General features: G+C 46.9%; 2 protein-coding genes across 3 annotated transcripts in view; one reads left to right on the top strand and one right to left on the bottom strand.

The window, feature by feature from the left end:
* LOC119172088 (beta-1,3-galactosyltransferase 1-like) overlaps positions 1-2,440 on the top strand; it is a 33,202-nt gene extending 30,762 nt beyond the window's left edge. For both annotated transcript variants that reach the window (XM_037423070.2, XM_075892906.1), the window contains exon 2: positions 1,088-2,440. In XM_037423070.2, coding sequence (XP_037278967.2) covers positions 1,097-2,206 — 1,110 coding nt within the window. In that variant the 5' untranslated portion in view covers positions 1,088-1,096 and the 3' untranslated portion in view covers positions 2,207-2,440. The remainder of the gene's footprint in view (positions 1-1,087) is intronic.
* LOC142814300 (uncharacterized) overlaps positions 1-15,627 on the bottom strand; it is a 116,080-nt gene extending 100,453 nt beyond the window's left edge. Inside the window, exon 1 of the mRNA XM_075892908.1 lies at positions 15,263-15,627. Coding sequence (XP_075749023.1) covers positions 15,263-15,529 — 267 coding nt within the window. The 5' untranslated portion in view covers positions 15,530-15,627. The remainder of the gene's footprint in view (positions 1-15,262) is intronic.
* Positions 15,628-25,030: the final 9,403 nt, after the last annotated feature.

Genomic DNA, 25,030 nt, shown 5'->3' with positions numbered 1-25,030 from the left:
AGCGGTCTCCGTGCTATCGAGCGCGACCTACGACCTTAAATTTGTACTTATTCTCGGCCTCTTTCTCATTTTTTTTTGCCCCGAGCCGAAGTGCAATTACGTAAAGAGCGTAGCGAAGCAGCCCTGCAGCGGGGCTGTGTGTAGTACCATGTGAGGCTGCTGCGGGGGTGCAGTTGCGTCCCAGCGATTTCGGCGCACGCTTCGAATCGTTGCGTGTAGAGCCAATCTGCCACCTCCTCACAAAAGCGGTCAGCAAAGCAGTGCGTGGCACTGACTACGCTTCACTGTGCTTGAATTGTGTCAAGAGTGATAGAGAGGGGTCTTGTCTGCAAACTCTGTGCTTGCAATGCAGTCCGTTTACGTTGATGACTTGTCCCGTCGAGTGAGTATACTATGTATACAATATTCCATGCTTCTTCTCGTGTGCATATGCGTCTTATCAGAGTGCGGTGTACAAATGGGCTAAACGTGTGCTGAAGTTTTGTTGGTTTGCCCGTTTAGATGCGTTTGGCAACGCACGTAGTATTTGTGCGTGCAATGCAGTGCAGTTCGTCTTACTTGCGTCTATTTAGCCTACAGTTTACAGCCACCACCACTCTGGTGCTTGATTTTTCCTGTGTGATTTCAAGAAATAAGAATTACAGTGCGCATGCAGTGGATAAGAACAAAACTTGTTATGCCGGTGTCATCTGCATGGTCGCTTAAGGTATAACGGCGAGAACTGTGCTGCAACGAACGTACACGCTGCATTCAGTTTACGCTTTGCTGTGTACTTCTTCTGTATTGTTTGATTTGTGCGATGCAATTACGTAATGAATTTCCCTTCACATGAGTCGTGCGTCCATCGCTGTTCATCTGCTTATACGGAATCCCTCACAGCTATCCGCGTGTTGCAGTTTCTAATAAGGGATTACAACTCGTGCGAATGTTTTATTTTACTATTATTGATAATATCTTGAAATTAAAAAAAAAGAATGGATAGTAATGAAGCGTACTCTATTAAACACGACTGAAGGATGAAATATAATTTTCAGAATGTCCATTGAAACCCTTCTTTAATCGCCTCCTTCTCCGTCTTGTTTCGCAGGATTCCGCGATGTGGTCCATGAGGAAACGGCGCTTTGCCCGATTCGCGGCCGCCGGTGTGGCTGCGATCACGGTGCTGGCCAGCCTGACCCACTTTGCCAGCAGCGCAACGCGGATCTATGACGGTCGAACTGTCACTGCGCGGCGCCGGTCCTTCGCGCTTCCCGTCTCGCTGCCGTCCCAGGCAGTTGCAAGTTCCAAGCAGACTCAGCAGCAGCCACGTCGAACATTCACCAGCAGCCGCGTCTACAGTCCTCCCTTCGAGTACCTCATCAACCAGGAGGGACTGTGTCGCGGCAACGGCACGGACGACCACCGGCACCGCATCGACTACTTATTCCTCATATCGTCCGCGATGGGCAACGTCGACCGCCGCAACGCCATCCGAGGCACCTGGGGACGCGACGTCCTCGCATTCACCGGCAACCGGGTGGCCTTCTTGCTGGGCGCCGGCAACGACTCGAGGCTTCAGTCGGCCATCGAGAGTGAGGCCTCGGTGCACGGCGACCTCATTCAGGAGGCGTTCTTGGACTCGTACCGCAACGTTACGCTCAAGTCCATCATGATGCTCCGGTGGACGACCCGCTTCTGCCCCGGCGCCCGGTTCGTCGTCAAAGTGGACGACGACACGTACCTCAACGCGGGCAACTTCTTCGCCGCCATGCAGTCCCGCTCCGGAGACGCCATCTACGGCAAGCTGTACCAGATGAGCCAGCCCATTCGCGACCTGACCAACAAGTGGTACGTGACGGCCGACGAGTACCCGGGCGACATGTATCCCGACTACGTCGGTGGTTCGGCCTACGTCATCGGAGGCGACGTCGTCGACGCCCTGTATCGGGCCACGGGACACGTCAGGCCGTTCCCGATCGAGGACGCCTACATCACCGGTTCGTGCGCCGAGAGCATCGGCGTGCGTCGAGTCCAAGTCGAAGGGTTCAACTCGCTGCGCATCGAGTCCGTGTGCGAGGTGAAGAGGGCGGTGACCGCGCACTACACGACCGCCAAGGAGATGGTCGCCTTCCGCGATAAGCTGCAGCGCACCGAATTCGTGTGCCAGCGGCTCTTGTTTGACTTCGCCTACTTCTGTTACTGCCGCAAGTCCTCGGCTGTCACGTGACGACGAAATCGCGACGAAGCCGCTAAGTGTTCTGTGATCTTTTCGTACTGATTGTTTTTGTTCATTTTCACTCATTACTTTTACCAGTTCGGTGCCTGTTTCAGCGCCAAAGTTTCCATTACGATGGCTCATCGATCATTACTGCAGTTGTATCACAACGGGCTCATTCGCAGCGACATCTCACGAACAGGCCAAGAATTATTGTGATGCAACTCGCCGCACACTCACCGGACATCACGCACTGGACGCTGCTTGGCGACGTCGACTCAGTCTAATCGATCTGTTGATTTTATTTCATCATCTCACGCTTATGTGATCTTAAGGAGGCAACCGATGTCGGTGTTGTTTTTTGTGTTTTTATTTTTCTCGGTGTCATGACGCTTACGTAGGGACATTGAATGTTAATTTTTCATTTCTTCCTATTATATGGAGGAAGTCGTTTTTTTGTATGCAATGTTGCGCTTCCAGGTCGTTCACCGTCCGAGCAATTTGCCTGTTTTGCGTACTGTACGTGTTGTTTCAAAGTATATACCGCCGTGTACCATGCACATTTCCGTGGCGATTTCGGCCGACCGCGCCGCTAAGTACGCAATCACTCATTTGTGTGAGATGGAACGTACTCACGCCAGCATATTTAGGGACCAGAAATGTTCCGTCTGTCTATAAAAATGTTATTCCTTGTTAATATAACCATACACCACTTTTGGGAAGATTTTAAAGCGCAGACCAAGAGAAAAACTGTCATCTCACGACCATATAGGATGCGAAACATATTTATTGAATTTCAGCGGACCAAAAGTCGGCTGAAAATATCGCGCAGGTAACGTGTGGTGTTGTGAACTTAAAGGACGCTTTTAACACTCGCCACGACCAGACAGTTCAGTAATCGTAGGGTTAATGTTTCCGTTGTTTTATTCGGGCCGATAGACTGTTGTTTTCCCTGTGAGCATAGCACGAACAAACACCTAGAGGTTGTTTATTTTTCCGCGTGACATCAAATACTTGCTAATTTGCATTTCTCAATACCGACGCAACTATACTTATTCTCATAGGCGCCTTTCGCTGTTGTGACAGGGGCATTGCTTCTGAAAAGTATTGTTTGGTTGTGAACTTGGCCTTATATTGTGCTTTTATTACTGTTCCTATTTCACCATTTCACGGGAAAATGCCGAAGCCTAGTAGTGGCTTTAGTCACTGCTAAACATTGTGTGATGCGTATTTGATTACGTTTTGAATACAGGATAATGCGTCTTCGGTAGAGCTATCTCAGTATGCAGCGTTGCTTAAAATGTTGATAGTCAGAAAAGCCACCACTGTACAGCTGTGTTAGTTATAGAACACTGTAGCACATACACGCAAAGTCTGTAGCGAGCGCGTCCATACACGCAGATATAGCATTTTGTGACCACCTCTATAGTGTTCTGATGTAGTGTTTCGTAGAAGACAAGCTGATGGTGTTGAATGGTATGTTGAAAGATCGTTGTTGGTTTTAGACCGGTGTTTGCCGATGAAGATGTGCGATGAAGAAAGCCTAAGCGCTTCATCTGTGTTTTTTTTTCTTATACTGGAAGCATAAGTATATGGTACTTGCGATCTGTTAAAATCTCGAATATCCAAGAATCTAAATTTATACGAATCGTCCCGTTGGCTTGCGCAACTACGTGCGCATTTTTCAGGGTCACAGTGCCAAAAAAAAAAAAATAATTGTGACAGTTCGTCAAACATAGAAACGCAAGTGAGTGCTGTTGTTACCCACAGAAGTTACGTGAAGAATTTTTATTTCATGAAAAATAAAGCGAATATCACGCTGTTTAAACGTCATTATTGTCTGCTATCAATTGGGATTTATAGTTATGCTACCAATAGCAGCCAAGACTGTATTGTTTCAGCGCGACTATTACTTTCGCTCGCTTGTTTGGTTCCAAATGCTGTAAACTTGTGAAACTTATTTGTAACTAACTCCAAGGTCTCATTTAGACTCTCTAGGTCACTCAACTTCATGTAAAATATCGGCCGTTTTCTTTTTTTCGCTTTCATGTCTGTGTCATTCTCTCTTCAGAGTCGTATTCGCAACTCCATATTGGTCAATGCAATCGAGCTGACTGCTTGCACTCGTTTACATCGCGCACTGTGCTTGACCAGCCTTTTTGGAAGTACATTCTCGCTTATTTTAGGATGAGCAAAAATGACTCAAAAGCGTCACGAAAAAAATTGCAGGACCCTTAAGCTTCGCCTTTAAGAGTTAAAAGCCATAGCGAAATCTGGTCCCTAGTGCGCACTTCAACCGCTAAGTGCATACTCAATAATATGTTTTGTTACACACACACTCCTACACACACACACACACACACACACACACACACACACACACACACACACACACACACACACACACACACGCGCGCGCGCGCGCGCGCGCGCGCACGCACGCACGCACACACACACACACACACACACACACACACACACACACACACACACACACACACGCACGCACACACACACACACGCACACACACACGCACGCACGCACGCACGCACGCACACACACACACGCACGCACACACACACACACACACACACACACACACACCACACACACACACACACACACACACACACACACACACACACACACACACACACACACACGCACGCACACACACACACACGCACACACACACGCACGCACGCACGCACGCACGCACACACACACACGCACGCACACACACACACACACACACACACACACACACCACACACACACACACACACACACACACACACACACACACACACACACACACACAAATAGATTGGACCAGCGCGCGCGCACGAATGGCACATACAGGTTTTTGATCTAAAGCAAGAGTCGCAAGGCCTCAAAGATACACGCCGCGCGCTTGCCATCTCGGAGGCCATAAGGAGTCTCACAATGCTTCTTCGATGGTAGCACATTATCTAGCGTTTGCTGTTTGCTTGATTAACGCCCCTAAAAAGGCATATGTTTTCCGCTAGATAGACATAGTTGTTCTTTTTTAGAGCTGTTCGAAAATTCCTGTGTGTTTTTAGCGGCGATGGCTGCACTATCCCGGCCTTTTTCGACTTAGTTTGATGGCCTCCCACATGCGCCTACAATCGCCGAACGGGCTCGTTTTCATCGTGACACCCGTCGAACAAAATGCGTTAAAAAGACTCCTTCCACTACATGACATTTATGTTGGTTTTTTTTTTTTCGCATCAGCTGCAAGTAACATCGTGGCTTTGTGTAGGACACCTGCTCGCCAAGCGGACGGCCCGGGTTTGATCCTCAATGGAACAGAAAATTTTATTCTTGATTTTATTTGCTTCTTTCTCGATTTTCGCTCACAACCAATGGTGCGGACGCTGATGGCGTAATTTCTGCGACACGAGCTCTCTAACGCTATCGCGTTAAAATATAATCTCGTGGACTCTCGTGGTGCTGCCGTCTTCAATGTCACTCGCCGGCGTATATCAACGACGGAGGTGGTGTCCTGCTGAACTCCGTGGCAGTGTGGGCTCGATGCGGCCGCATTTCGATGAGGAGGAGAAGCAAAAGAAGTGTGTATATGCGTACTCAGCTTTGTAGGCGCGCGCAGAATATCCCTGGGTCGACAAAATTTACCCGGTATCTTCCACTATACGACGAGCCCCACTATCACGTAGTAGTTCTAGTATATAAGAATTCACAATGCAGTTAAAAAATTTTTTCAGCATCTTGCCAAGCTTATTTTGTTGTGCACTGAGTGGTCAAATGTTGAACAGCTGCGATCCCCATAGTTGATGATGTAACACAGTGTTAGATTCGCATGAAGTATATCTCGAGGCTCCTTCACGTGGACCAGATATAAGACCTCGACTGCAGGGCCAACTGTTTAGCTCAAGAATCAGATGAGCATCTTTGAAATGACGTTTCTACTGCAAATTCTCACGCCGCTACACGATGATGGTCACCGACAGTCGTGACCAGGCTCCAGATAGGGGCGTTTCGAGATAAGAAGAAGAAGAAGATTAACCGCGTAGCCTGGCGCGCGGCGTTTCAGCATCATTCGGGTTCCCAAGCGAACGATATCTACAATGAGCAACCGCTCGACCTCGAGAAGAACCAAAGGACGAAATGAGCATTCTCCCTTCGCGAGTGGTGAGGCAGCTGGCGGAGAACCAGAAGACAAACCCAAGCCACGATCTCGTGACGTGCATCCACAGCCTGGAAAGGACAGCAGCTTAAGCAGCAGCAGCAGCAGCAGTGACAGTGGCGGGCGCTTCGCCAGCGGAGAGACCGCGCTGGGCGATCAGCAGTCGACGGCCGAAGCGGACATCAAGAGCGAGCTCCTGGACGCCGGCATCCACGACTTCACGAGGAGCGACCAGAGCGGTGGCTCACGTCAAGACAGGTGGAGGCCCCGTAGTGGCAGCCATGATGCCGAAGCAGCCGGTTCGCTGAGCGAATACTCCGACGACGTGGACACCTTGACTGAAGCCACAACGCAGGCGTTCACGGCCGTACCGGCGGCCTCGTCCACGGCCGTGCTCGTCGCCCGCGAAGAGCCGAAGCACGAGCCTTTCCTCAAGACCATCGCCAAGGCGTCCTTCAGGTGCGGTGTGACCGTGCATCAACGCCGTTTAAGCTAGTTGCCTATCATTACTTGGTACTCAGCGTGTCGTTGGGATCGGTGCACTGGTATAGTATAACTATTAAAGAGCGCGGGGTCATACATGTATATAGAATTAAACACGCTCTGAAAGAGTGTTTTCCGAATGTCTGGACAATGTTTCGGGTTTATTCACAAACGCATCTTTGTGGGTATACGTGAATTGACAGCAACCATACTCGAATCGTTTGTGCCTGTCCCAAGGTTTATAAAGTAGGCGGTATGTGGCGCAGGTATGTGGCTTGCACTGAGAGCATAAGTAGGTTTTCTAAATCGGCTGTATACTCTGCTAAACCGCTGGAGAAACGGAGTCATAACGTGTCGGCGTCTAAAACATATTTAACGGAAAGCGTAATGAAATCCAGAAGATGATGAGGCCGGGGAAAGAATAGGGAACGTTAATTGTACTGTTTTAATTGTAGGTATATTGTAACAATTGGGATATTTACATGTAGAAAGGAAGAGGGACAGAAAGATAACTCACCGCTGCAGCAGGTACCAAACATGCGACCTTCAGATTATCCGCTCGATACTCTTACCAACGTAGCTAACCGGCGGTCGTCCCCTTGTCACACTTATCTGGTATTTACTTCTCTTCCTTCATTAATTCTTCGACAAGAAGACTATGTTGACGCATGCGGAATACAACGAAAACGCTGGAGGTTTGTTAAACGCGAGTAACAGTTTTGGCTTCGAAGGACGCTTCGTAAAATCCATCCTGTTTTCATTGAAATTGAACTCCTCCTGCCGTACGCTTTGGCTTGCAGCATTTCGCCGGTAGCCTGTTGACGCGCAAGTTTGTTCGCCCTCATAATTGGCGGAAGGTGCGAAATGTAGTTGGAAAGAGTTGAGGCGAGGGTACCTAGTAAGCGTGACGCGCGTGACAGCGCCAAAAGCCTTTCGAAGTCGCGAGAAGCGGCGTGCTAATTTTAGCAGCTGTGTAGGCAAGGCGAGTATCCGAACGTTTGATGGCGGTCACTGGTTATCAGAGAGTTACCCTGCTAAACAAGGTTATCGCTCATCAATACGAGCAGAGGTGGGCGATATAAGGAAACAAGAATGGTTCGCAAGGCTGTAGCCATACAATGCGAACGGCAATTGATCGAAGTATGGGCTTGGTGTCCCCATTAGTTCAGCCGCTGTCATCTCTGTGAACAGAATGAAGGATAAACAAAAAGAAAAAAAGTGATGGTCTCGGTGGCACATTTATTTATGTGCCTTCATTTCTGCTACATTTTACATCCGACTGTAAGAGGTGGCCCCATCGGTTAATTCATCAGCCTCTCTGTATACGTGTGTGATACCAAAGCAGCAACATGTATGTTCTGCCTGTGTACAATCAGGAAGAATTTATATTTCTGATTTGGCTCTGATAGTGATGAGAAAAACATACTTTCGCGCCTCACAGCAGTGATGAGAACCATCACCAGTGGGGCTAGGTGAAAAAAAAAAAAAAAACACGGAGGTAGAGATTTTGCTCAAAAACGAAGATATATGACAGAAACTTTCATTTTGCATAGTTTAAAGGAGCTAAAATGTCGTCCCACACTTTCCCTTTTTGTTTTTGCTTTTCCCCTAGAACATTCTCAACACAACATGTGTTTGCCACCTGCCTGCCCCCCTTTCCCTTCACCCACCTTTTATAAAGAAATCTGGTGCCGTCCCTGGTTAACAGTCAAATGTAGATGGCAACCAAATGTACGTGCTTGCATGCATTCGGTGCACGCATTCGGTGCATGCATGCATTCGGTGCATTCTGGTACAAAGGAAGTAGAAAGGTCATGTATTAACATTCATATACTGCGCACAAACGCACCCTTGTAATACGCTGAGCAGGCCCCGCTTTGATTGTGATACGTATTTATCAACCAGTGAAGGAGACGAAGTCATTATTTACAACTTGCACTGTAACTCTTTCAATCATGAATTATCATGGCAGATGTGCCGAATTCGCACAACATTGCTGTAAAATATACTCGATATTACATAAAAAGAGGAATTAAGATCTTGTTTTGTACGAGTTTGGCTAATTGCTATTAGCATGTAATCAAATTTTTAATTATTCTGCCGTCAGCTATGTTCCGTTTTTACATTAGAAGATCAAGTTATTGGCTTAATATGCGTGTGCGATTAGTTTTTGAACGCGTTCATTTCGACAAACGAAAATTACACATTGGACGTCGATTCCTTGACGGCACTTCGAACGACCCGTCTAGCATTGTAGTGCCTTGACCTCGAGTGCTCAGCGCCAGTCATTCTTAGCCAAGAGATGGTCAATGCATACTGCCTTTGCAGATGGTTCAATGCACCACACCCGCAGTTTATCTAGCTCTTTCTTTCCACTATTCAAAAGAACTTTCAAAAACAATTTGCGTCCACATGTTTGGTCACTGCGCCTAAAGGGGATATATAAAATTGTAAATTGTAAGCCCCAGCGACAAATATCCGATGTTCTTCGATCCAGCGCCTCGTCAAATCTTCAATACGACTTTCGTCGTCCTTGTCGCGCGCGTTTGGAGCAATTTCAATAATGTTATCAGTGTCTGCTCTGCAACGATGCGACGTGTACCACGTTGTCTAAATACACTCGAGTCGTCCGTGCCCAACGACCCACGACCAGCCGAGTGGGAGACGTTACCGGGGCTTCCGTCTCGCGCCATGCAGTCATCCAGATTCGTATTTCGCGCTCTGAATGTGACGTGCTCGACGAGGAAGAACGGAGCGGGAAAGGCCCGAGCCGCATTCTCCGCTCGCGCAGTCGTCCGTGTCGCTCGGAAGCCGCCGTGCGTGACCTGCCTTGTTATTCGAGCCTTTTGTAAAGCGGCCGCCCTTGCAGAGGTGAAAAGCAAGACCAACGGTTCTAGTAACGTTGAGCAAGACGGCCTGCACATGCAGACCGGCCTCGGCAGTGAGACAGAGGCAGCTTTCGCTCAGTTTGACGTCCTTGGTAAACAACGTGGGCTGCACGACCCGAAACGAATTTAGCTGTCATGTTCACTGATTAAACCACTGGCAGCCCCCTGTCCAGGGGCTCCAATTCATTAAACGATATGAAAAGGTGCGGGTCTTTTAGTTTTTTTTGCTTCTTTGATTACGCTAGTACTTATTTTTATTCGTCGAGTCCTCTTAGCCGTCTTACATTTCTGTTGACGCTTCAGCACACGTAGTGTGCTACTGTCGAGCGTGCAACCCCCCAGAAAGCTTCCGATCCCTTAATCGTTGCACTGCGAAATTCGCACGAAAAACAAGCTATCCGGATGAGTTGCGCTGCCCATACACGTGGTTTCACATGTGGCGGTTTACTTTTACCTTCATTTTCGTGAATATGTCTGTAAGCATGTCGGAGCAAGGAGATATTATCACGTTACGTTGTGCACAAAAGCACGACAATGGCTTTCTACCCCCCCCCCCCCGCCCCCCCCCCCACACACACGGACAGTCACGCGCTCAGTGCAACGTTGTGAAACAACGCAACGGAGAGAATGCATAATGCAACAGACACACATGTGCTACCCGTGACTGACATTTGGCTTCCTATTTTCGTGAGCGACACTGAAAGCCTCCCAGAGCGCATGACGGTTGTTCGGTCAATTCTTCTGGCTCCGCCTCTTCAAATGGTGGCGCTTTTCTTTGTTCTTTCGCGCTGAAAATGCTCTTTCAGTTTCCCCCCGTTTCCAGGTCTTCTAAACAGGTTTAACTCTCGCGTTTGTATAACAACAGTAGACGTTTTTGTGTCAGACCTGTTAGCCCAATCTCCTCCCGTCTATGTGCCGTCGTCTTCCGCCTTGTGCTTAGTTTTACAACGTTGCATTGTGCGCGTGTCAGCGAGGGCGGAAATCCATTGTCATGTCTTTGTGCACAGCTTAACGTGAAGTTTTCTCTTTTCTCCGGCAATTTTTTTTTTAATTTTTATTACCAGTGAGTGTGCGCAGCCCACGCACGGGTCACTGACGAAACGTGAAAACAATAACAAAAAATAAAAGCTACGTGGTGCTCTGCTACGACTTACTTACAGATTCATAGACGGAAATGAAAGTAGAAGTAAACAAGAAAAGTGACTGATTGCCATTGATTTGAGAAACCTTACCGAGTTCAGTCACGCACGATTCAACGCTTTTGTGGCAGGGGCAAAGACATTGTTATTGAGTGAGAATGAGAACATAAATAGGAAAGGCTCCCGTACGAGAGTTCAAACTAATTGCTTTGGCTAGCTCTATTGTTTTACTGCGAATCCATCGTAGATTTGTTTGCAGTATCCAGGCGCACTTTAGGAGATAATCAAATATGAGTATTCAGGGTTACTTCAGTAGTCGCTAGTAGGTTTAAACTTTGACAGAATAGAAAGAAACGCTGCTACATACTGCACATACCACTTAATGACATATCGCTTCGTTGAGCGGGACCGCCCGAAGGTTCTGTAGAAGGTAACCGTTTTATTGTCGTTCTGACATACCGGAGTTTTCTACCATGCTACAAAGCTTCATGGTCTGGTTACTGAAGGTCTGGCTAATAGGACAAATGCATGGTACGATTCATGTTGCAAGTTCGAAGGGTCGATTTGGAAAGGTCAGTAGTCGTTCGACTTGATGCGTTCTAAAAGCGTGTATCCAGTCTCGACGTGTAGCGCTGTCTCATGCTTGGAGCAGCGCATGAATAAGACGAACAAATCGTCGAGTATAAATTACACCGATCATCTCAATCATCCAGCGAATGGCCTTGGAACTTCTCTATCTGACACGTTCCATACATGCTCCACTTTTCAATGCCACATTCACCAGGTAATGCCCATGGTTGGAGACAACTGAAAGTGAAGGAGGGCTACTTCTTTCAAACACGACATTTCTGGGCACAACTCTCCTGAACCTGAATTTCGTGATCTCAGTGACGCTTTTGTGCGTCCTTGACGTGTTGACAGGCACTAGCCTTTCAGACACCATAGGACGTCCTGAAGGCACAGGCGCACACAAACTTGGTCACCCAGTAGGGGGTTGGGCAAATTTCACCGTATATAGCGCATCCCCCCTTTTTAACTGCTCGAGTTATGAAGGGGCTTTTAAGGGGCCCTAAACCGCACCGAGAATAGAGGAGAGAGAGTACAGTTTCTTTTTCCACTTCAGTACTCTTCCCTGCAAGTGCTACATCCTCCTCGCCACTTATTCATAAAACGCGTGCAATGTAAGCACTAAGCGTTGAGTCAGGATTCTGCGCTTTTCGGCTGCATACCTTCACTTGCGCGGTCGCAAACGCAGAAAACGAAGTGAATGAAATCAGTTTCAATGATCGCGCACAATAGTCATGCCAGGCAGGGCATAACGGGCGGCACGCGACGTGCATGGCAAAGCAGGTTGCATGGAATACGATTCCCAGCGGTGATGTCTCTCGCATATCGACCAATGGAGAGCTTCCTTGCGTCACGTGAACAAACTGCTGCTGTCACAAGCTCTGCCTCAAAGTCGGGAAACACCGTAGGAAAATAACGCGTTCGTTCTACCTATTTTCAAAGGCTGTTTAGGGGCCCTTTAAAGTGAACGAAAAAAAAATACATATATAACGAAGCAACAACGTGATCCTCATAACAGTCTGCTTTTGGTCACCGGCTTACCGGCAGTTGAGGCGCTAAGCGAAACGCATTCGCTAAAGGCAACATTGTAGTGTTCCTACTTAAAATAACGGAACAGCATTAAAGCTTCAGTATGGAACTGGCGTCCATCTTAATCTGCTTTATTTTTCACTTCATCCTCCTCTTCTTTCCTGCCCCGGCCCTCGCGCTTCTTCATCTTCTGTCCAAAGGCTCATACCGCTTCACCCTTCCCGCTTTCTTTTAATTACCCCTCCTGGGGTAATACTTGAAGACATTCCCAATTGAAGCACATTCAACAGATCCACGTTCACCAGTGTACCAGACAGTCTTCAAAATTCCGTTCTGGGTGGCTGTCTTGGTCACAAAGTAAGGCCCATAAAATTTGGCACTGGAATCTCTTATTCCTTTTCTCACTAGTACGAGGTCGGTGACTTGAATGTCTGGCATGTCTGCTCGATGCCTCTTGTCGAAATTCTTTTTCATTCGTTTTCGGTACCTCTCCTCCTGTGATTTTTGTTGCCTCTCCTCGACAATCTTGAGGTTTTCCAAGAGTCCCAACTCACGGTCTGCCTGCAGAATAGGGGTCTCTCCTGTAGAAGCGTACTGTGGACTGCACCCCAAGCCACTTGAGTAGGATCGGTTATGATGTTTTACGGCTGCTTCTAAAGAACATTTCCATCCCCCAGGAAAACTATCGTACATCTTGATGTATTGTTTCACGTCCCGTATGGCACGTTCTGCAAGCCCATTCGCCGCAGGATGGTATGGCGCACAGAACTTGATCGATACATTGTGATCTCGAGCCCATCTTACTAGCTTTTCACTCTTGAACGCGGGGCCGTTATCGCATACGATTGTCCGCGTAGTTCTAAACATGTCCCTTTCGAGAAGGGTTATGACGCTATTTGCATCTTCTTTTCCTGCTCGTGCCGCGACCATCCTGGTGCATTCATCTATGGCCAGCAGAAAAGCTTGCGTTTTTCTGACTCCTTCCCGTTTCTTGTTAAGTTCGGCGAAATCCAGGTGAACTACTTCAAAAGGCACGTTCGAGTGGCAAGGTAGTATCATGGTGTCCGTAGGCTGTTTATACTTGACTTTGTGTACTTGACACACATGGCATGAACGAACGTACTGACTAACGTCTTTCTTCATGTGAGGCCACGTAAACCTCTTGACCAACTTGTTGTAGGTACGCCAAAAGCCGTCGTGTCCTCCAGATTCTGGGCTATCGTGGTACAAGTAAAGCACTTTGGAAACAAGAGTTGGTGGGACTTGATACCGACCTTCCGTAAAAACCAGTTGTTCTGAGCCTTCCCACAGCTTCACTTCATTGATTTCTTCAGATTTTTCTGTGTTGTTTTGTACCATCAATCTTGATAGAGCATCTGCATCGGTTAAAAGCGGTCCTGGTCGGTGCGAGATGGTAAAGTCAAATTGCTGCAAGTAATTCACCCATCTGGCGATACGCCCTTTAGTTTGGGTCATATTCAAGAGATGAGTGAGTGCCTGGTGATCGGTGAACAAAGTGAACTTCGTACCTTCCAGGTACGTGCGGAAGTAGTCAACGGCCTTCAGAACCGCCAGTGCTTCTTTTTCCGTAGTAGTGTAGTTTGTTTCAGACGGCTTGAAAGTGTAACTGTAGTAACCGACTACGTGTCGCTTTTCTCGGCCAGATGCTTCAATACATTTTTGATACAACACTGCACCAGTCCCATAATGTGAGGCGTCAGTGTTCAATTCAAAGGGTAAAGTGAAATCTGGTATACGCAGAACGGGGTCAGAAGAAATTCTGTGCACCAAGTCACGGTAGACTCTCTCACATTCGTCACTCCATTCAAAGGGAACTTCTTTCTGCGTTAAGCGCGTGAGGCATCTAGTTTTGACAGCAAAGTCCTTTATGAAAGATCGGAAATGTCCTGCCAATCCCAAAAACACACGCAGTGAATGGACGTCATATGGTTTCTTCAACTGGGAGATCTTCTCGACGGACTCTTGTTTTGTGCTTTTGGTGTTCCCATCGAAGACTCTTCCAAGAAACACCACTTTTTGTTGAAAGAATACACTCTTCTTAAAATTAACCTTGAGATGTGCCAAGCTCAAGGCGTTTAACACCTGAGACAGATGGTCCTGATGCTCAGCCTCTGTTTTGGAGAAGACTATAATGTCGTCTATGTACACATTACAAAAAACACCAAGGAATGGCTTTAGGACGTCGTTCATGATCTTCTGGAACCACGCTGGCGAGTTTTTCCAACCGAAAGGGAGCCGGTTGTATTCGTAGAGATCGAATGGCGTGATAAAAGCGGTGTACAATCCATGCATTATTAAGGCAACTACGGCCGTAGATGGAAGCAAAGGCTCCGCCAGCTTTAAAAGACGGCGTTTCTCAAAGAAGTACTCGACAAGGCAGCTTTGCTCAGACTTGAAATTAAGCGCCGTGTTCCATCTTTCTACTGGATTGCTTCGGAATACAGTCAAAAACTTTTTCCTCCACTGGCTCCAAGAGTCGTCACTGTCTTCCAGAATGCATGTTTCATACCACTTTCGCGCAACACCTCTCAAGTAAACGCGCATGTTGGTGATTTTAGCCTCATCAGAGAGCCACTTGTTTTTTCCAGCGGCATATTCGTAGAAATCAAGCCAACTTTCTGGATTTGAAGACACACCGTCGAAAGCATCAGGTTCTACGAAATTAGGTGTCGGTCTCTCAGCATTCAGAGAGCTTATAAGAGATGTCATTATTTGGTTTTGTTGAAGCATCTGTTCCTGTTGCAGCTGAAAAGCTTTCAAAACGAGGCTCACCTCTTCCGTCGAAGATCGTGATCCTGAGTGTTTTCGACGCGCTGGTTCAAGAACTAGGTCGTTGAAGGTCGCCACACGCAAGTTCACTTTCACAGCACCTTTCCGTCGTAGTTCAGTAGTGTCTACGGCTGCCTTTTCCACAACCAGGTTTACGAGTTCTTCCGAGCTGAGCTCACGAGGTAGGTCTACCGCTGCTTCGTCTTGAACTTGGTACTTCGAAAAGATGATCTCCTCGGAGGTCTCGTCTATGAAGAACGTCACCCACATCAATTGCGTCAACGGCGATAATTATCGCCAAAAGCACGCGTTGTCATAAAACTGCACTTCAATCTGTGACGGTACAGGTCCTACGAAGTAAAGGTATGGGCACAATAGACGCCCACGTTAGAGAACTAGGGCGAGAAGTGACTGCCCCCCCCCCCAAGCCCTCTCGCCCCTTTGCTGCGCATGCATATATGCCTGTAGGTGATATCATATCGCGTAATGCTTGAACGCAATCTGACAGCTTGCAATGGGTGGTTCCTGCTTTAGATTTACCTTTATTTATTTTTTCTCGCAGCGTCTCCTCCTTTTCTCTCAACGAGCCGCTAGCTCAAGTGTCCATCGCCTTCTTCTCACTGTGCCTGCTGTTCGTGATCGTCGCGTGCTCCGTGATCGTCTACTCGTGCGCAGAGGGCGCTGCCTGCGCGGCGGCCGGTGACCCCGCGAGCAACGGCACGGCTGAGGCGGCGAGGGCGCACAGGAAAACGGAGCTCTCGAAAAGCGGCCACGTGCCGTAGGGGCCAAGAGAACGCCTTTGTCCCGCGCAACGCCGCCAGCCCTGCGCCCACCGTTCATGACCATGGCGCACGGCGCCCGCGAGGAATCTGAGCAGCTCACCCGCTTTCGCGACTCGCCTGCTATATTGAGCTGCACGAAGAACTTCGACACAACGCGAAGTAATTTTGGTCGGTTGTGTAATTTTAAGCGCTTTTAATAATAAATGACGAAACCAAACCCTCGCTGCGTGGGGCTACACATTGTGATTTCGTTTGTGGCATTCCACGTTTGTTACATGCACACGCCTACTGGCCTCTATATAGCTCTATTGCACTTAGAATCACCGAGGTTATACTTCACAGCGCGTGGTGCAGCTTACAACCACGGAGAATGTGCTACAACGACTCTCTTCGTGAGTTTCTGAAGATGGTATGTATGATAGTTTGAGACAACCTGAGTGTGGTCGACACCTGAGAGAGGTAGAGAGAAAAAACATATTGAACGAGCACCTTCAAATACCTATTACCTGAAGATTTTTTTTCGTACTTTTTGTAACCATCTCTACGCACAGCGAATGTAATGTTTTTATAATGACCGCCATTATGCGAGGTACCTTCTAATACTCCCGATAGAAGTTTAAATATGTGACGCAAATCTCACCTCTTGGGAAAGTGTCAGTCAGATGCGAATGCCTCATTGTTTGCTATTTTTGCATATCCGTCTAAGGATCGGTTCCGTCAAGCTTACCTGAGCATGTACAAATTGCCCTCGCCTAGCTCGATCGAGTCCGTAGACGTATATGGGCACCATTAATAAAGCGGGGGAAATGGTCGATGTCAAACAAGAGGATCTCTACAGATCTATTGTTAGCAGCGAACCACCCTCAGCAAACAAGGGCACAACCTCTATACGCGGTCTCGTTTTTCATACATGTCAGGGGGGAAGCTGGCACCGATCTATCGCGTGTACAGTTTTTGTTCATTGCAATTTAACGTTCAGGCGTGCTTCAGTATTGTTTCGCTTCAAGTGACCTCTCTAAAGCGCAGTGGGCACGAAAGTTCATAACGGAACTATTTTGGGAAGGCTGACGCTAGGAGATTGGCTTTTAGTTGTTGTTTTGTGTAACAAGGTGGCTTCCACACCTTTTAAGATTGAAAGGGCGCTTCTGAAACCTTCGTAAGCGAGCAACAACGTGACCTCTATTGAAATCTAATTTTGTGAGTTCTCGCCCTCTTTTTACGGAGCTATAGCAGGCTCGACCACGCGACCTGCGTGTCGTGGCAAGTATAAATGTACGGCCTGTCGGCCTTTGACAGGGAATGCAGGTACGTGTTCGTCCTTTCTTAGAGACAGCCATTGGACATGTCACAAATTCCGCTGGCAAAGCGCACAGCTAAACGAATTGAAGGATGTCACCCACTGTAGAGGGATGGTACATTTACAGCTTAACCGCATAATCATGCATTTTGTTCTGACAGGGTAGCCAGCCGGTGTAAGAACTGGCTATGCTCTCGTCTGTCTTTTCGGCTTGTTTCTCCTTTTGTCAAAATCTGTGTATAGGTGCACTCCATAACTTCAGGCGTTATGTATCAAATTCGAGCTGGTCGTAGAGAGAGAGAGAGAGAATGAAACGTTTATAAGGATTTTGTGCGCGAGTAAATAGGTGAGTGGGATTCTTAGTCCGGGATTCCATTGAAGCGCATGCCGCTGTCCGCGCACGTTTCACGAGAACCTCTTGGGTCTTCGGATCCGAGCTGGACAGAGCTGCCTCCCAACCTTCCATGTCGAGTTGTGTCCTGGCTTCCGAAAGGGGGATTGTGTGGACACTCCCATATCATGTGGTACAGGGTAGCTGTCTTATTGATGCAGAACCTGCACTGTGGAGTGTCTGTGTGCGTGCGTGCGTGTGTATGTGTGTGTGTGTGTGTGTGTGTGTGTGTGTGTGTGTGTGTGTGTGTGTGTGTGTGTGTGCGCGCGTCGGGATATATATTTCATATATGTATGAATTGGGGTAGGACAGTGTCTGTAGGCGACGCTACGCTAGCTGCAATTGACACTGGGGGTGGAGGTTTGATGTTTGACCCTGGGGGTGGAAGTTTCTGTCGTTCTAGTCTTTGGTTTTTTCAGAATTTCAGTATATGTGAGAAGCGGGTCCATACGCAGAACTAAGGGTGGATGTGATATGCCGGAGCTGGAGGTCCGGAAGATCTGGTCGTGTAGTAAGATGCCTAGCATTGCTAAGGTCTTAAAAATAGAGAATAATGATTTAGTTTAATCAGTGGACACTCTATACAGCCTATTGAATATCTAATACGTCTTTTCTTTAAATTAAAATGAGCGATCTTAGCCGCGTGTCTTCCAGATGTGAGCGTACGAAGAGGCTTAATGTGGACGCGAAACCTGCCAGTCAACGCGAACTTGTCTCTCAACTTTTCGGTCTACGAGGAAGAAAGAAGACACGTGGGGCAAGAAGGGCCGATTGTGGGCCACCGGAACGGCCCACGTTGTCTGTGCAGCTATAAATATAAAAAAAGGAGGCTTTATCGGAAGCTCGTGTCATGCGAAGTCTTTAACAGCGGAGCTGTTTAAGGCCGACATTTGGCTTGAGCCGTGAACAGAAAATGATCGTCATCATCTTGAACCAGCGCTCGTCATCTTCTTCCGTCTTCTTTTACGCTTCCAGAAAATGCGTGCCGATTTCTCCGGCTCTGATGAACGAGTCAACGAGTACAGAAAGAGGGAGAAAAAAAAAACTCGCAAACCCACGTGCCTACGATCCCAAGGCAAGTATTTATAACTACTCGTCTATCCAGAACCTTAGAAGAGTATACAGTATATAGTATGTAGTATGGTATAGTGTAATTAGCGTAAGAAGGAGTGAGAAATGGAAGTCAGAGTGAAGAGGACAGATGGGAAGATTAACAAGAGGGAAAGAAAGAGGGGACAAAGTAAGGGGTAGCGCGTAAAAAAAAAGGGGGGGGGGGAAATAGAGTAATGAACATATAGAGAAACGGAAAGTTCATCGCACCGCTTCCCCCCCTTTGTTGAGTCAAAGTATGGGGCAGACTTTGTGCCCTCTCACCCTCCTTTTTCAGGTGACTAGAAGGTGTCCCCCTGTTCCCCCGTGCGTACGCCTATTCATCTACCATTTCACCTCTATTAAAATACGACCGCCACGGCCGGAATCGAACTCGCGACCTTCGGTGGCGCGGAATCGAGGAGAGGACGATTTCTGTCAACGGAATTAATGCCTTCCTTTGGGCCTCAGTAATATGTCGAAATTTCTTGGCTGCACATGTGAAGGAGCACTCCTACTAATTCTATCAAAGTGCACGATTTCTGGCTTGTTCATCGCGTTGGTATAAAATGTATAGTAATACCGGTCAACATTACGTAATCAAATAGGTGTTCTCATTCAACTTTTGTGAAAAAGATGTCACGCCTATCATCTGTTATCAAGATATATTCCTTATAGCTGGTGGAACGTAACAGCAAGTTTCGGTGCAATTCCTCTATGGCCAGGTTTCCGGTAATTTATGCCTATAGCAGAGAAGGAGGTGCAGTTCCGGCCAATAAGATCTCCTTCTGCCTTGCATTTCTGTGCCCACGTTATGGAGTTACTATATGAAATCGTTGTTGTTTTAGTCATTGCCGATTGATTAGCGCAAATAAGTGCCCCCCCCCCGCCCCTATTATAAGGGGGTATAATGGTAGGGTAAATGGTAAATGACAGTTTTAGCGTAATATCTTCGAAACGGTTGCAATTATTCTCATAAAATTTTACGTGCTCACAAAAAAATGCCACTGGGTATGAAGTGGCACCCTTTTTTATGCCTAGGTTGCTTATTTTTCCTATGGCCCACTCCCAAATTTAATGAAGGTTCAGTTATTGAATGTACCTTTTCTCTGCAACTACCAAAAGGAATGTAACCATGGCGCTCTTTGGCCTGAGTTGCCCTTGCGCCACTAAAATCTACCACCATAATCATCATCATCATCATCATCATCATCATCAGGAATGTAACCATATTCAGCCATGTTGTTGTAGAGACGCATAGGTTACACGTCAACTAAAAAAAATATTACATTTCTTTTTATGAAGTCTTTGTGGAATAAAAAGTATTCTGATTGCACAGCGCCGCGGAGGGTCGTATTGTTGTGCAATTTTTCCAGCTCACTTTTTATGAAATGCCTATTTTTTTTTAGTTCAGACTGTTTCTAACTTGTTCTGGCTCACACATACATAGATTAATCGAAATCAATTCAGCACTCTTCGAGAAAAGGTACATTGAAGTTGAAAAAAAGTTGAAAAAGTTTTAAGTGCACATACTGCTTACGCCAGAGGGCGCGTGGCGCACTTCGGCGCGCCATTTAAACCGCTTGGAGCGGCCGCTCGACGTTGGTCTTCCCCAGGTTTGTTCCTCTAAGTACAGTGAATTTTTAGGTGTCAAAATTGCAAATTAGGTTTTTTTGGGGGGCTTTACTCTACCATATCCCCTCAACACAACAGCGTTAGAGCACGTCAGAGCGTCTGCATCTGAGAAATTCCGCTGTCTGCATCGTTGGTTGTGAACAAAAAATCATTATTTTTGTCGGTGACCAACAAATTGGGAAAGATTCAAATAAAATAATTATTAACTGTCATAGAGCCATGCCGTTGTTTGAAACTCCTTCAAAAAAAAAAACACTACATGACTGTCATATTGCGTAGAATCGCGCCAGGCGTCAAACGATGTGAATTGAGCAACGAGTGGGTGTTTTAAAGGCCCACCCATTACAATGGCGCTCAAACATATTCGATCATCGTCAGAAGCAGAAACACCAACTAAGCGAACAGCTGCGTAGGTTCTCGTGTTGCGCTATGCACACTTAGTGGACCCTTCGCAAATTCTCAAAAGGAATACTATGTTGGCGTACAGTGGGCACTTGACAACTGTGCTCGCAAGAGGCATTTGATAACACTCTGAAACGGCCAATGTCACGGCTACAGTCGTTCGCTTCCTTGCGGCACGGTTGAGGTATATGACCGGTGGAAACATGGTCATCATGAAATACGTGTCGTTTAAGGACATGAGTACATGCCACGCTCATGACGCGCTCGCGGTCGTTTCGCTAGCTTCACATATAGAAAATTTTGTGTTACGTGACGTGATTGGATGACTGAGCACCAATCCCAGGTGCAGTGATAATAATCATGACATGAAAGGCATGTACGGCATATTTAAGTCCGTCTCGTAACGTTGTGCTGATTTTAATGTGACCATTCAACCTTCCTCATTCGTGCATCGCATATCATCGATTCCCACTGTACGCAGGATCAACAATTTTTTTTCTTTTTTTTTTTGCAGGTGAGAAGAAGGTGTGGGTGTATATATATATTTACATAAAAATGTAAAAAATGCAAAGGACCCGCCGTGGTGGTCTAGTGGCTAAGGTACTCGGCTGCTGACCCGCAGGTAGCGGAATCGAATCCCGGCTGCGGCTGCTGAATTTCCGATGGAGGCGGAAATGTTGTAGGCCCGTGTGCTCAGATTTAGATGCATGTTAAAGAACCCCAGGTAGTCTAAATTTCCGGAGCCCTCCACAACGGCGTCTCTCATAATCATATGGTGGTTTTGGGACGCTAAACCCCACAAATAAAAAATGCAAAGGGAGGGGGTGGTCACTCCCGAAACCATCCTCCTGGCTACGCCACTGCTCCCACTGCTGTGTGCGCAGATTCGGCGCAGGTATACTGTGCCAACAGCGCGGCGACTTCAGCGAGTGGCTGCACAACGGTGTCTCGAAAGGTCAGACGTATAACTCGAAAAGCCTGCAGTGAAAATTTCGCTTCGTGCGTCACCATTGAGGCTACGTTTGCGTCGATTGCATTAGACACTTGCACGCGAAGTGGTGCAAGCAGACTGTCTGGTTCTTCGACCCGCCATGACGGGAAGCAGCCAACCTTAACCACGGCACGACAACGTTATGTGTGCATGGTTACGAACGCAGAACGCAATGTGCTTTTTTTTTCGTGAGGCATTCTGTACGATTTATGCATGCAAGTGCTACTTAATAATGGCGACATACGTGCTCGACAGCGTACAAAAGGAGCATGCAGAGAAAGTAAAGGACAGGGAGTCTGAATGTCGTCAGCCGCCTTTTCACACAACGGAGGACCCGCGAATGCAAATTCTTTTATCCTTCCACTCATAATGGACTGCGCAAAAAACGGACAGAAACATGAAAGGAAAGAAAAGGACAGGCAAGTGCAGACTACCAACTGAAGCTTTATTACAAGACCTATAGGCAATCCTGTTAGTGCAAAGATCGATACACTTTCTTTTCGCGTACACTTCAACTTCGGATCATCAAGCATTTTTATTAGACAGTTTTGAAGGAACACGTCGGCCACCTACTGACGTTCCACGTAATACTTATTCTCGAGCTTTCTCGCAGGTATGGTATTGTTTTAAATTTATGCAGGGCACACGCTATATGGTCGGTAGGCAATGTCAGATGCCAAAGATAACCTTCAGTAGTGCGTTTATTGTCGTCAATAGTTTTTAAACATAGCTTTTCGTTTTTATGAACAGCTCACGCCCTTTTCTACCTTTCGCATGCGCTGGCACCTCAGTTGTGCACAGAAATAACAATAATAATAATAATAATAATAATAATAATAATAATAATAATAATAATAATAATAATAATAATAATAATAATAATAATAATAATAATAATAATAATAATAATAATAATAATAATATATGTAGTGTTACGTTCCAAAACCATGGTCTCCAAGCTAGAAGAGATCCCGTAGTGAGAAAACTCTGAAAGTTTTCATTACACGGTGTTCTTTCATGTGAACTGGCATCTCACAGAACATGGGCCTCTATATCATATATTCCATCGAAATGCGACCGCCACAGCCAGGATCGAACACGTGACCTACAGGTTGGCAGCAAAGCGCCACCACCAAAGATCCACGCATACAACGACATCCTCTCTACCTCCCTTGCGACGGCACGCTGCCAAGAGTATTACCATTATCATGAGCACATTAGTAGTCGTTGCTGGGGTTTCCCCTCCCAAAGGTATGCGATATGATTGCAGTACAGGCTTGATAGGTGGGCTAGTTGGTATATACAGTCATAATGAAAACGTGACTGTCTTTTGCGCAACACACACACGGTCCTGGAAGAAATAGACACCACGGGCACAGACTCGCAACGGCTTCATTTGAAACAACGAAAGGCACTTTTATCTTCGCGAAATACACTAGGTCCCCTGCATGCGCGTGGTATGCGTGCATTCCACCCGCATGCGCCGTGATTAAGCGTTTTTTTTACCTCGTAAGCAGCGCGGAATTAAGCACAAATGGATAATAATATACATATTCTTATTTTTAGTGCTAATTATGGAGCGCATAAAAACAACTGACGATATATAACTTACACCAAAGTGAACGACCCCGTAATCCAGCTTCAGCGCTTTTCCGCTGGGCTGTGTGACATAGCGGTGTTTTGTAACTCTTGAATGCGATTTTAAAATATAAATCTCACTCAGCTGGCGAAAATATTGTTTGAAGCTGTTACTGTGATTCCCGCTCTTTTTATTTCCATCGGTATGAAAGCACACATTCTGGCCTGCAGTTGTCGGTCCGTCTTACGTGCGTGCACCTATAATCGAGCACGTGAGGCTCAATCATTTTCGCCACCACCATAATTGTATCTGTAACGTGGGTCTTTAGACAGTAACGAAGATATGTGAAGTTTAACGTGCCCAAACCAAACATTAGAGACGCCGTAGTAGAGGGCTCTGGCAATTTTCACCGCCTGGTGTTCTCTGACGTGCACTGAGATCGCACTGTACAAGGGCCTCTATACCATGTCGCCTTCATCTAAATGCTAGCCGGGATCGAACCCGCAACCTTCTGGCCTACAGCCGAGCACCCTATAGCCTCTGATCCACCGAGGCATCTCTACGCACAACGAACATCTCTACGCACAACGATTACCATTAGTAAAATTTACCATTTACCATTAGTAAAGGCCACGTAACGGTGCCAGATGATCTAGTTCCGTTTGTCTGCACCGCAACGTTTTTTTTTTTTGCTACATAGGCATCGTTTATGAAAATCCATTTAGAGCTGCCAAGTGAGAACTCTCACTGTAATCACGTAATTCAACACAAAGTGCCGAGAGGGGAAAGCTAACAAGAGGAATGAATGTGCATGCCCAGTTGCCGGCACGGTGGAATTCGAGATCCCTAAAAATCATTTATAAAGATTTAAGCTATATAGGCTACAGGAGAAATTCTTTACTATACGCTCCGCGAGGGTTCGTCCGCTCTGCATGTGTCCCGCCAAGCCATGCACACAAAGGCTTTCGTATAACCACGAAGTTACGTTCCTTCGCGACTGAAGAAGAAAAGCAACAACCATGCATCAATATGTTTAGATCTAGTTTAGCTTGTACTCCTATGTAATCGTACTTTGTACCTTTTTCACGCCAGCAAGAAAGCAGTGCATGGTTATCTCAAGTCAATTTAGAATACAGCCAAAGTGCAGCTCTCTAGTGCGTGCGATAAAGTTCGCAAATTTCACCGTTTATTTCTCCGCTGAACGCTGAAACGCTGTTCAGAACACCTCATTGCAGTGGCGTTGCCAGAAATTTCTTTCCAAGGGAAAGGGGGGGAGGGGGGGCTCTCCACGCAGAATTTATCTACGTTCGCGCACGCGTTTGTATGTGCGCCTGTATATATATGCTGTGAAGATTGCGAATTCTGGGGGGGGGGGGGGGGCACCCTTTAATTCCCCACTTGGCTACGCCCCTGCATCGTTGCTGAGAACAATGCAAGTGCGCAATAGGCTAAATATACGCATGCCGGAATTATTCCACGTGTGTCATCCCATAGAAGCCTGGATGATGACGTGTGTACGCGTCAGCTTGATAAGTGAACATGGTGCCTGGCCTGGAAATCGGTCTCTCCTGTTTATCTGGGGGCAGATATCGGTGTTTGTGTCGC

This window comes from Rhipicephalus microplus, chromosome 4, assembly GCF_043290135.1.
Source record: "Rhipicephalus microplus isolate Deutch F79 chromosome 4, USDA_Rmic, whole genome shotgun sequence".
NCBI classification, from domain to species: domain Eukaryota; kingdom Metazoa; phylum Arthropoda; class Arachnida; order Ixodida; family Ixodidae; genus Rhipicephalus; species Rhipicephalus microplus.
Note: the sequence above shows the minus strand (reverse complement) of the source record. Positions and strands in the feature narration are given on the sequence as shown.